The sequence below is a fragment of the Tamandua tetradactyla genome, chromosome 1 (genome assembly GCF_023851605.1).
Source record: "Tamandua tetradactyla isolate mTamTet1 chromosome 1, mTamTet1.pri, whole genome shotgun sequence".
NCBI classification, from domain to species: Eukaryota; Metazoa; Chordata; class Mammalia; order Pilosa; family Myrmecophagidae; genus Tamandua; species Tamandua tetradactyla.
In genome coordinates, this window is record NC_135327.1 from 69,328,889 (window position 1) to 69,342,726 (window position 13,838).

A 13,838-nucleotide genomic window follows, 5' to 3' on the forward strand; every position below is an offset into this window, starting at 1 on the left:
CTATTGTGGGTGGGCCCTTTTAATTAACTTGTTTCCATGGAGATGTGTCAAACCCATTCAAGATGAGTCTTAATCCTTTATTGGAGTCTTTTAAGAGAGCTCAGAGAGAGAAAAAGAGCTCAGAAAGAAAATGCCCTGGGAGAAGCTAAAAGAGTAAGAAAATACCCCGAGAAGCAAAAAGGACCCATGGGCACTGAGAGAACCATTCTGAAACCAGAACCCAGGTTGGAAGGACCAGCAGACCTCACGATGTTTCTTCCTATGTGACAGAGGAACCCTGGATGCCAGCAGCCTTTCTTCAAAGAAGGTATCTCCCTCTTGATGCCTTAATTCAGACATTTTCACAGCCTCAGAACTGCAAATATGTAATCTAATAAATCTCCTTTGAAAATGCCAATCCATTTCTGGTATATTGTATTCTGGCAGCTTTAGCACACAAAACACTATTTGTGGTACTTTGTTTCCGAAGCCACAGAAAACTAGGACACTACACTGACTGCCTAAGAGAGCTGCTAGGCAAACCCCAAGACCTAGCAGCATCCAGACTCGTTTTGTCTCTGAGGGACAGTCAGAGAGAATCAGGACCAGGACAGAGGGAACCCAGAGGGACATTTTGATTAGATTATTTCAGTGAGATATGACTCGGCCCATTCAAGGTGGGCCTTAATCCTTTCACTGGAGTTCTTTATAAGAGGATAAAACACATATAGAAGCTGAGATATGAAATTAAGAGAAGCTTGCAGAAAAAGGCCCAGAGAAGTTAAGAGTGGGCCCACAAGAAATAAAGAGGGAGTTATTGATGCCAGAGACTGAAAGCAACGAAACCCAAAAGAAAAGAACCAGCAGACACAGGCCATGGGACAGAGGAGCCCTAGATGCCAGCAGCCTGTCTTCAGAGTTCAGGTATCATCCTACTGATACTCTGAGTTGGACATTCTCATAGCCTAAGAACTGCAAACTCTAAGTTGATAAATCCCCACTGTAGAAGCCACTCCATTTCTGGTATATTGCATTTTGTCAGTTAGCAAACCAAAACAGTAACCTACTCCTAGGAGACTTTCCCAGCTCTTTCTTTCTCCCAGAAAATGATACAAAGGGTCGAAGTCACTCAGGCAAGCTGGGTGTTGATTTATGATGTCTGTATAGGAGAGGTGTATGCAAACGAGCACTTCCTGAATGTCTTCCCTGGTCCAGGCCTTGGGATAAGGGTTCCCTTATGCAGGAATGTATCTGCCAATGTTTCCGAAGCTCAGTCTTGCAAAGCTGGTATGCCTTTCCCTGACCACCTTGCTTCCAACATGCAGGACCCTGTCCCAGGGCTGCACAATGAGCCTGTGCAACTTTGAACAGGGTATGGGCTCTGTGTCTACTCTGCAATGCTCCAAATTTGGCTCTGTTATCACTACCTTGGACAGCTCAGCAACCTCCGGAGACTTCAGCAGGTCCAACAGTCCCTGCATCATAGGTCCGTCACGAACCACGGCCTCTAGAACCGCGAGAATAATGTCCGGCACAAATGTCACTGTTTTCATATCATGTCACAACCACACCATGATGATGTATTTCCCACCTGTAACTGATCTTCTCACTTAGAAGTACCAAAAAAGAAACAGGGGATGGAAGAAGGAAGCAATAAGTGTTGCTTTCTTGCATTACCACTTTCAGGCTTTCTATTTTAAGAGTCAGGCCCCCCTATCAGGAGCCCCCAAATCCCACTGAAATACACCCCAACACACCAGCTCTGGGCACCATGGCCTCAGGTTCCTATGGAGGAGCTCTTGTGAGAAGGCTGAACCCGGGGTCCAGGTCAATACCTGCCAGCCACGCTGGCTCTCAACAATGTACCCCGACCACCCCATCTCCTCCTCTGACCCCTCAGCAATTCTGGGACTTAGCTTGCCCACAACCAGCCCCAATTCCCCAGAGTTCACCTCTCTGCGGTAGCTTCCCGAGATGACACATCCTCCCTGCAGTTCCTGTCTAAAACGCCCCACTCTCCAACTGCACCCCTCCCAACCGCTGAGCTGCCCGTCCAGGCCCCAACCAAACACAGCCACTTCTCTGAGGACGTCCTGTTCTTTACGCCTTGGTCAGCATGGAGAGCATTTCACTTGCCACGTGCCATTGAGATGCCGGTTTAGGAGGCTCTCCGACGTGGCTATAAACCCCTATGGTCACTGCCTGTCCACTCTTGTCATCCTCCACTGTCCCCAGGCCTCACAGTGGATCCACTCTCTGAAGGATGGAAGTATACCCCCCCAAAAAATATATGGTCCAGTCCTAACCCTGGTTTTGTGAATATGACCCATGTGTGTTATTAAGATGAGGCCAAACTGAATTAGGGTAGGCCTTAATCAAAGATGTCCTAACAGCAGAAGAAACTGGCAAGAGATGGAGGGGGGCACTGTGGATTGCAGGTACCTCACCAGAAGCTGGAAGAGGCTCTTCCCCATGGACTCTAAAGGAAGCACAGCCCCACCAATGCTTTAGTTTCAGGTGCCTGGTCCCTAGAACTGTGAGAGAATGCATTCCTGACATTTTTAGAGTCTGAGAGCCAAAACAAGAAGGCAGAGCATAGCCTTATTCGTGCTAAAAAGTGTGCTTCAAGCACATCACATTTTTTTGCCACTCTGTGCATTTCCACAAATGACCACCACAGCGCCGGAAGCACTGATTTGGGGGTCATAAATAAATTGTGGCAAAGCAGAGGATTTGCAAATATGGAACCTGGGAATAATGGGGCTGTATTTGTAAAACGAAGGAATGACCAAAAACTTTCTCCTACCCGCACCCAATCCCTTCCTTGTCCTAGCTATCGTGGGCAGGTCTTCCGTGCCACTCACCAAAACTGCGATCAAGAGGCCACAGAGCCCACAGAAAACCGTGTCAAAATTTACCAGAGCATAAACACCAAGGGAAACGTGGCTCCATGGCCAATCAACCAAAAGCTAAGTTCTTAGTGGGCTGATTTCCCGTACAATATCAGAATCACGGAGGTGGTACTTTGCATACATCAGCTCACCTTGCCTCCCAGGAGCCCTGTCAGGCGGCTCCCCCACGTCCTTCAGCCGGCTGCTGCCTCGTGGCCCGCTGCCCATCCTATCTGGGGACACAGACCCGTTGGCCTGGCTGCCCAGAGGATTTATGTGGGTTGGGATGGGCTCGAAGGTGGGGTCCAGCTCCAAGATAAGCCTGTTGAGCTGCTCGATGGACTGGTCGATATCCAGGGTCGGAGAGCCTGGGGAGAGGCCAGTGTGTGGCTCCAGGTCAACGCCGTTCACGACCTTTTCATCCAGAAATCTGGGCTTGAAGGCCTTGCTGGGAGGGGGCTGCTGAGGGTCTGGGGCATCCGGCCCCCCGCCTACACCCCTCTGGACAGCCACTCTGCTGCTGGCCCCACGGGTGGGGGTGATGGGGCCCCTGGGCTGGGCCAGGACGAGGCCGGGGCTCTCCGGTGAGCCGCGGCTGACCAGCTTGGCCTCCCCATCCAGCGCGAAGCTGTACTGCTGAGCCACGACCATCTGCTGCTGGCGCACCCAGGTCTGCGTGAGGCAGGTGCTCTGCCCGTAGGTCTGCGTCTCGGCGGGGGCGGACGGCTTCCGCAGCAGGGCCTGGGTGGGCCTGGGTTCACGGTTCCCGAAAGACCGCTCGTACTGCGGCTCGGCGCCGACGCCCAGGTCCGGGACCAGGGTGCTGTGTTGGTCTTCGCCGACGTGGCTGCCAAAACCGTCTGAAAGCAGGGAGTTCTGGCTGCTCTGGTGGCCCGTGAAGGTGCCCAGAGGGGCCGTCGGCCCTTCCGAGGAGGACAGGGTCCCGAGGCTGTCGACGCTGTGCAGGTCGTGGTGGGGCATCTCGTCGTCCAGGATGTCCGTCTCGCGATCTTTCAGCTTGGTGTCGCCGTTCACGTGGACCTGGGCTGGCACCACGTGGCGGGTGCCGCTGTACTTGCTGGGAGCATCAGTCATGTCCTTGAGGGAGACCCCGGGGTCTTCGAGGCCAAAACCGCTGAGGAGCTGATCCAATTCCGCCTTCTCCTGGGGGCTCAGGCCCCTCCTGGCTCCCGGGAGTAGCCGTTCCTCAGTCCTGTCAGTCCTGGCGGAGGTGGTGGAGTGGCCCGAGTCGCTGCTCACCGACAGGGTGTGGTCGCTGTGGTCCGGGCTGCCCGTGGCCGGGACGGCCGGGGGACCGCCCGGGATGCCGGAATCCGAGGCACTCTTCTTCCTCACCTTGGCATAGAGGCTGCCGTCCACCGGGCCCTGCGTGTGTAGCACTGCGGGGAGAAAACGGGAGAGAAGCAGCCAGGTTCAAACACCGTTGGAATGAGCATGTATGGTTGTCAAACAAATTTACCATATAATACATAACGAATAGGGACAAATACTCCTCTAAGACCCCAAGATTTTACATAATATCCCAGCAAAGTGAATGCCAAATGACAAAAGGAATTCAAATAATCAAACATCACAGGAGACAGAATCCTTTGTACCTGTATTTCTGCCAAGATGAGCACCATTTCAAGTCCCTGGGGAATTCTTCATGCTCACAGTCAATGCCATCATTGTTGTGAACATTTAGTATAGCTTACCTCATAAATCCTTCCCAACACTCGACTGTTCCTGTATAATAAAGGAGAGCTTCCAGCTCTACCTTCGTCTTACTGTGATGGTTAATTTCACTCATCAACTTAGACACATATGGTGTTCAGGCATTTGGTCAAGCACTGGCCTGATTAATACAGTAGGGGTATTTTGCAGATACAGCTGCATCACTAGTCAGATGATTACATCTACAGGTGATTGTATCTACAATCAACAAAAAAAAGGCTGCTCTCACCAATGAGGAGAGTCTCCTCATCCAATCAGTTGGAGGCCTTAAAGTGAGAACTATGGATATCAGAGGTCAGAAAGAATTTCTGCCCCTTCTTCACCCAACCAGCTTCTCCTGGGAATACAATTTCACATGCATTGGAATTTCTGGCTGTGGCCTGAAATTTGGACTTGCCATTCTCCATGGTCATATCAACTAATTCCTACAACAAATCTGTGTGTGCATATATGTATATGTGTGTTTTTTTTGTGTGTGTGTGTGTGTGTGTATCTCTATATATCTCTATCTCTACCTCTATCTCCTATTGGTTCTGTTTCTTTGGAGAATTCTGAATGCTATGCACTAACATTTATTGAGCATCTATATGTGTGGGTTAAACAGTCTTATTAAACAGAATAGCTTATCAGCAAACCCACCATCCTCTCAACATTCTGGGAACTGCTAAAATCTAAATATTTATCTAAATGAAAAGAGAAAGTCAGGAACTCTTCTTGGGTGTCCTCATCTACCTACCAGTTGGTTCCCAACATGTATATGGCAGGACCAAAGACTATGGGGGGCAGATTATGATGCTCTGATCTCAATAAATCTAAAGTGGTCAGAAAAACAAAAATAAGGCCCCATATGTGGGTAGGAAAAGCTTCATACTCTGTAGCCATCATTAATTACAGCCCCAACTGTCAGATTCAGCAACTCCCCAGGCCACAAACTGCTGACTGGATGCCATTCCTTACCCTCTACCAAAAGATCTTTCATATATATATATATATGAAATATATAAAAATATATATATATATGTATATATATTTTTTTTTTATTGAGAGACCTTAACACACCACTCAGTCCATCCAACAAATACATGCCACAACATCTTAAGTCAAGAGCCTCCTGAAAGTTATGCCCCAAGCTGCTGAGAGACAGCCAAACAGCCCACATCAGAGCTTGTGGTTAACAACCGCCATCCTATCCTCCTCCACCTTTTTTATTTTCTTGACTGTAGGCAAGGGTTTAGAAAAACCCATGCTGTCTGGGCAACTGGAATTCGAGAGGCATGAGTCACACGCATTCCTGTGGCAATTGAGCCAGGTGTTAGAATGTTCCGGGGATCTGCCATTCTTAACTTGGGCTGCCGCGCTGAGGGCCTAACCACAGGTCAATGCCTTCTGGGTTTTTTAAACTCACTTGGGTAGCATGTCAGGACAAAACCCCGTGCAACCCTGACGTGCTGAGCTGACAGCAAGCACATCTTCGCTGGGCTTCCTTCTTGTTACAACTGTGCCTAAGGGCAGGCCAAAAAGGAGCTGCTGTGGGAGAGGGCAGAGACCTGGCTATGGTCCCCCAAGGGAAATTTACTGGTACGCATCCTATGGGAGAGCTTGGGAGAGAGCTGATGGGTTAAGTTACACGTATTCAAACAGGGCAACTTGTGTGAACTCACAAGTAAAAGGTCCTATTTTGGACATGGCCATGGTACTAATTCAAGGTAGCAACAGTAATGGATGTCATTTATTGAGAGACAACTAGAGGATAAGCATGCTATTACATCTTTTCTCATTTTCATGGTATAACCTACCTAGGAAATGAAATATTGTTATTCCTGTTTTATAGGTAAAGAACTAAGGCTCAAACACAATAAGTAACTTGCCCAAGATAAGGCTGGGAAGTCAGGCCTAGGAGTGGGGTCTGCCCGTGTTCAGATGGTCTACTGCTTTCCAAGAGGAAGGATCTGAACTTTTTATCCAGTTGGGCAAATGAGACTCCTCAGTTTTCCTGGAGTGTCAAAGATGGAATTCCAAATCCCCCATTTACTCAGTGCATGTACCTAGTCAGGACATTTAGACCATTTGGGCCCCTGGCTCCTCATTTATATGTGGAAATAATGGTCCCTGTCTTTTGTGAGAATTAGAGAATTTATATGTAAAGTACCCAGCTCACTGGAACCTCATTAAGGGCAACCATAATTACTTTCAGTATTTCTTTCTATGGCTAACAGCACTGAGTCTCCCAGCTTCATTTCTTCCTGCCCTCCTCTCCTGGCCCTGCTGCTTCTGCCCTAGGGCAGCCATGAACCTGCCCCAGGGCCTTAGCTCTTGCCATTCTCCTTGCCGTGATGCTTTTCATGGGTTGCTCCCATACCTCCTGCCTGGGCCTCCCTGACCATCCCTCCCTTGCTAGGATTTTGTTCACATACATACTTACCTTCTGACATATACAGGTTTATTCCCTTATTTACAGGATGCCTGCCTGCCCCATGAGAATGGTGGCCCCATGAAGGCAAGGATTTACTCTGTTGGTCCCCTGGGGTAATCTCCAGGATCAAAGAGTGGCCCCTGACATCACATGGGTGTGCATAACTGAGCAAGAAAATGTTCTAGCTTGTAATCACATGACAAACACAGGGAGCAATTTTCAAAAGAAGCTCAGCTGCTTATAAGGCAGTAAAAACAAAAATTGACCAACCGCTAAAAAATAAACACATAAACAACAAAGAAACAAAAAGGGTCTGAACACACAAATACCTACACAGCTCCCAGCCCCCAGTCCCCAGGGGCCCTCAATCCATGCCTTCTGGGCATCAAAATAATCTCCTCCAAGAAGCACAGCCCTCGGCTGAGCCTGGCCTTCCAGGAGAGCTGGAGAGTGGAGCAGCCATCTGCAACTCATGCTCCGTGCTGGTCTTCAAATGCCAGAGAACAAAACTGGAAGCGTGTCTTGAAGTCATCCTATCTCAGTGTCCCCAAAATTCCAAAGGAAACCAAAGTTGTTATCCTAACAGTTAGCCCAATGTGCCAATCAAACGAAATGGAAGACAAGAGGCCCCAGAGTTCTTCCAACATCACCTCTTTGGACAGTGTGCTCAGACCCAGAACCAGGAGGTATGAAGATGAAGAAGAAAACAGCTCCTGGCACACAGTAGGTGCATAACAGATGGGACGAGGCTCTCTGGCAGTTCTGATCTCCTTTAGCCCACCCGCTTCCTGTGGCTGTGGGACATGGGGCAGATCAGCCGTTCTCATCCCCACAGCTCTAAGGGGCAGGGCTGGATACCCCACCTTCTCCCCTGAGACTCCAGGTACCTCAAAAGCATCATATATAGATCGCAGCTACTTCAGCCAAACACATTCTCTGTCTTGTTTGGTTTTCTAAGACCCACTTCCAAACCAGCAGAATCAGAGCAAGAAAGGAAGCCACTACTAGAAGTCAGATGTAGCTGGGTTGTTCAGGGGCAGGGACAATTGCCAATCTCTTCTCCAAAAAAAGAGCCACACCCTTGTGGGAAGACCCCCAGAGGTTTTAGTCAATAATTAAAGGACCTCCTTACTTAAGAGATTATGGTTTGCTCCTTGTGTTATATTCCTGGTTTAGAAAAGTGATCCAGGAGGTGCATTTTCTGGATCCAGACCAGAGAACTGACCACACTCTCATCTGGGGTCCTGGGCAAGAGGCTGTTGCTGGGGTCCCTTCTCAAAACCTCATGGGCAGGGATGGGGGAGTTTCTCCAGGGACTGGGAAGCTCGGTGAGGCTGAGGAGGTCCTGCTGGGTCCGCCTGCTGTGGAGCCGAGCACATGGGCAAGAACACAGAGTTTCTGGAAAGTGGAATTTAGTCACTTCATCTGCTCTTTGCATTAAGAAGAAACATTTAAATGATCTACTTAACTTTTTCCTTTCAAATTTTTATCTTAGAACCTTTATCCAAAAGGAGTTTGAGAGAGTTTGAATCAACCCTCATTCTATAAATGAAGAACCTTATTCCTAGCTTAGGAAAAGACTTGCCCAAGGTCACACAGAGCCTTTCAGCCGCAGACAGAAGACTATGTCCTAGGCAGACAGCAAAATACTCATTCTGTCTCCCTTTTCCAAACCTTCACCACATCCTCAACCAAGCAGAACAGAGGACCTCGCTTTCAACTGGCCTTCTTACACTAGCTGGCAATAATTTCCAAGTGGCTGAGGCCTAGTTAAGAATCAGACAAACATAAATGTGGCTCTCATTACTTCTGCTGAATGACGCGCCAGTGAGCTTATCTGGAAAAGAACTAAAAGGAAGAAAACACAGAGCTGACATTCTTGTTTCATTAAACAACAGTAACAGCGGCAAAGGACTTTCTCACCCTACTGTTCATTACCAGCCCACCTGCACCTTACTTTTGGAGGGTGTCATTCCCACAAGGAGGGAAGGGGGTATTCAAAAGAATATTTCAAAAGTAGTCTAAGAATATAGGGCAGACCAAAAAAAAATAAAGATGCAAATATACCTTTCCATCCTGGCTGAACACAGGTGAACCAATGCCCACCTGTGCTTACAGGTGTGTTAAAAATCAGACAGCTCAAGGAAAGACTGGACCTCATACTTTATCTCCTTTCAATCGCTAATATTCAACAGTAAAAAAGAATTATAACCAATTTATATACATTAATACATTCAGCTATCCATTGGCCCTAATCTTCACCCTGCCCCTCACCACCCAAAAAGTTGATGTGAAACAAATCAAGGAGAAACCCCATAGATTTCATCAAGATAAGCCACTGGGAATCAACTTCTTTCTATGCAATGACCCCTATGAATGTTGTATCTTCGTGACAGGTTTACTTGAAGAGTAAATCTTCACTTTAAAAGAGCTAACAGTATCCTCCCCCTCTCCAGCCCAGTAAGTCAGCAGTGAAGAAAAGTGGAAAATTCCTCTCCGTGAAAGTAAGGGCATAAGTTGTTGCTCCCCGTGGCACAGTTCCCACAAGGTGCTGGGGAAAGGGCTACTTGAGAGGATAGAGAAGGACAAAACTGCCTCCTCCCTCCAGGGGTGTCATTAGCACTGGGGAGAAGTGTATTAGAAGGGGACAGTACATTCCCTAGGTATCCAAACAGCTGGGCAGAGACAGGAGAAAGAGCAGATTGCGAGAGCAAGTGGAAATCCACCCAGGAGTGGCTGCTCTCCAGAGGTCACTGCAAGGAAGGTACATGTTTCGTTCATCACCAAGAACGCCCCCTCTCCAAGAATCAAAGATCCATTCTCAATGCTGAGTCGATTTTTAAGCACCTCATGTATGGCAAGCATTTTACTACACACTAAGGACTTTATTTTCTGAAGCAACCCTGTGAAGCAGGAATGGAAAAGCCCAAGAGAAAGCAGGGTCTCAAAGAGGCTGTACTAACATTTAAGGTAAAAAATAAAACAAAAAAACCTTAATAAACAGAGCATCTGGGGTTTAAAACCAAATCCAAAGTCCGTGCTTTCTATTCCTTAAGAACAATGGAAATCCCCAAACTGACCAACCCCTTTTAATATGAGGTTAACACTTTAATTATAGAAAGAAATTCTGAATAACTTCTGGAAAGAAAATATCTAAAGCATGCTTCATACACACACAATTACTCTCACACACTGACACACGCATATACACACATACACTCTCACATACCCAGATAATCACATATACTCTCAAACACACATGCTTCTCAGGAACTACTTATTCCCTGCATCTTATGTTTTCCTCCCCAACTATTAAAGTGGCAGATTATACAGGACAGAAACCTGCATTTTAGCGGCAACACCATCTGTGGCCACAATTTCACATTAGGTTTCCTAAACTAAAAAAGCAGGTGTTCCTTGGAAGCTTTGCATCTCCACTCTCACAGTTCGTGACTCCAGGAGCAGTTCTCCCTGCAGGCACTCCTGGGTTCCCTCCCCACCTCACCTACCCGGTCCCCAGCCCCCTTGAGGTCAGGAGACCTTGATAAATGAGAGGCTCCCCAGCTTCTACCCTGAATCCCCACGGGCTGTTCCTTGACAGTGCCAGATCTGACAGGCCACTGACCGGCCCCAGATCAACCACCTGATGACTTACTGGAGCCACCATTTCACCCTATTGAAACAGCTCCAGTAACTGGAGGCAATTGTTGGTAAGAGTGGGCCATGACTTCTAATAGGGGGCTTCTTATAAACACAGCCTTCCTGAGGAAAAGGGTTGCAGATAACTTGGGTCTGAGAAGAAGAGAAGATTTTGTTTAAAAAAAAAAAAAAATCATCTAGGGCAGTGTGATAGTGGCTCAGTGGCAGAATTCTCGCCCGCCACGCCAGAGACCCAGGTTGGATTCCCAGTGCCTGCCTGCCTGCCCATGGAAAAAAAAAAAAAATCCATCTACATATAACAATAAGCATGGATCTTGAAAGCACTAGGCTAACTGAGAGGAGTCAGATTCAAAAGGCTACAAGTGAGAGGCAGTGTGGACAACGGGATGAAGATGGAAAGACTGAGAAACATAAAAGTTGTGACCTTTGAAAAAGATGCCTGAGCTACTGCCTCTGGCTGATAGCAATACTGAATCCCAGAGGCCTTGGAGCTCAGCTAAAAGACAGTATTCAAGTTACTGAACTTTCAGCAAGTGGCCCTTTTTAAAGTTAAAATCATCTTTGGAGGGATTTCCCCATGTGAAAAATGAACTTTTGCCCAGTCATCCTCTTGAATTATCCAAAAAGAATTTCAGCTTAACCAAGATAAAAGGAATGTTTCCACACTGAGGAACATCCAGGTTCCTCTCCACTAAAATTGCAGATGGAATTCAAGGCAGTGCAGCAGGCTGAGCTTAGTGGCTTCCATTTCTTCTGAACTCAGACATTTCACTGGATATTTTGAGGGGTGATGATGAGACTTGGATTTGAAGATATTTTCAATGATCCATCACGAAGTGACAAGACAACCACACTTGAAGGCTGAACGTAAACTTGGTTTGCTGTAATACAGTTGTGCTGCTTAAGAAAATAGTGACTGCATCTTGTTTATAGCTGTTTTTCTATTATAATTTGATGTACACAACATTAAAAGTACTGACACATGAAAGAAAAAAGGCTATGAGTATACTGATGATTCCACTTATGTGACCTTCTGGAATATACAGAAGTATAGGATCAGGAAACAGATCAGATAGGTGGTGCTGGTCAGGGCTGGGGAAGGAGGAGGGCTGACTGCAAAGGGGCACGAGGAACTGATTTGATTATGGGGGGCATTTTGAGAAAGAATGTCAAATTCATAGAATTGTACATTAAAAAGAGTGAATTTTACTGCATGAAAATTATACCTCAATTTTTAAAAAAATGATCACAAGACCATGACAGAAATAAAACTTGGAGTGTAACAGACCTCACCCCAATGTGGCCCCTCCCCCATTTTCCTTTTCACCTACTCCCTCACTGCTCTCAGCCTCCTCTTCTTGCACCCTTTCCCCTCCTTCCCTTCCCCAAGGACCTTCTCTCTTTTTTCTGGATTCCATGAGATGGTGGGAACTTTTTTCTCCTTGGAATAGCTGTCACAGTCTCTTTGTCCCATGAAGCTTTCTTTGACTTTAGATATGCACGTCTTCACTCCCCTTCTAGACCTTCTAACACAATCATTCTGCGTTTGAATCCTGGCCGGATCACTGCTGTGTGGCCTTAAATGAATTATAGAGCATCTCTGTGCCTCAGCTTATCTTTAGAAAAGAAAACTGGTGAGGGGCATTCAGTGATAACCTGCTTCCCTGGATCACTGTGGCAATTCAAGGGAATCAATGCAAAGGGCAGGACACATGGTAGGCACTCTAATAAATATTTATTTATAAATATAAATAGGTATTTATTACTTTCTGGTGCCAGTGATGAAGTCTCAGGATTCACATATGATTCATATCAACGTACCTTCAGGTCCCAGGACCAAATTTAATTATAATTAAATGAATATACATAAATCAGGCTACATATTTTTGAATTAATGAATATACATAAATCAGGCCACATATTTTGGGAATGGATGAACTGTTCTGAATATAAATCTAAAGTAAATGATGAATTTATTTTTTTTAATTCATCCAAAAGTTCATACATCATCGTTTGACATGCCTCAAATTTTTCCGGACACTAGTTTTCCAAAACAGCATGGCTTTATGGTCACACAACCCCAGCTCAAGTTCTCACTAGCTATAAAATGATATGTACATAAAATACTTGCTTTCCCACTCAGCCTCCTCACTGATATCAATGATGACAAAAGCAACGATAAATTAGCTGAACAACTACTACATTCCAAGAACTTTATATATATATATATGAATATTACCTCATTTGAGGCTTGCAACAAACTCACAGGGTACATGTAATTCTCCTCTATCATAGGTGGGGGGGGGGGGGGTGACAGAATTGAAGACTGTGTCCCACTTAGACACTCAGCAAGCAGCAAGCATGAAGGCTCCAACCAGAGTCTTCTTAGTATGCCTGGAATCTCACCAGCACAACCACAGGTCTCTCCCAAAAGGAGAGGCAGTTTCCCTCTGACTTGCTAAGTGAACTCTGACATACTAACTACAGAATCAGGGTGATGATTTCCACATTTTCTCTTAATTTTTGAGAGTAGGCAATGCCATTTAATCTGCAATGGCACTGGAGGATACTTAGGAACAGGTTGTTATTTTCAGAGCTGGTTATAATGTGAGCTGATGGAGTAGCCATCATTTCACAATGTCTGGGGCATGTAAAAGTTGAGCACTAAGTGAGGCAGGCTGAAAATTAAGGTGCAGACCTCAGAGTGGAACACCTTCAATCCAACTTGGAGCTGTGAAGGAGACAGATGGAGGTGGGTAGGGGGCATCTCTCTCCATAGGGGTTTTGGGGAGAAGCAGGTTGCAGGCACCAAATGACCGGCCCCTTCCCAACTCAGGAAAAGAAGCTGGAGCCAGGAGAGTTGACTTTTTAAGGCCAGTAGGTATTATCTCACCAAATCACAAATGCAGAAATCCCTCTTGTTTTTCATTTGGACATGTATAATTCTAGCATTTTAGTTTCTCACAACAGGATTCAGGCTCTACTTATTTGCAATTCCCTGAGTTGGTATTATTTTTCATTCCAGAGAAAATCAAAAGCTAAGAAATGACGAATATCCTTGGGCCTTCAAGAATTTACCTTTATCCTATAAAATCAGAGGCTGTGTCATTTTGATATACTACAAGATTGGATAAAACCTTTTATCCAATCTTAAGCTACCT

At 46.3% G+C, this 13,838-nt stretch overlaps 1 protein-coding gene across 9 annotated transcripts in view; it reads right to left on the reverse strand.

The window, feature by feature from the left end:
• The window catches only part of TNS3 (tensin 3), a 434,926-nt gene that overhangs the window by 104,422 nt on the left and 316,666 nt on the right, over positions 1-13,838 (reverse strand). For all 9 annotated transcript variants that reach the window (XM_077118747.1, XM_077118732.1, XM_077118722.1 and 6 more), the window contains one exon: positions 3,023-4,270. In XM_077118747.1, the coding sequence (XP_076974862.1) occupies positions 3,023-4,270 (1,248 nt within the window). The remainder of the gene's footprint in view (positions 1-3,022; positions 4,271-13,838) is intronic.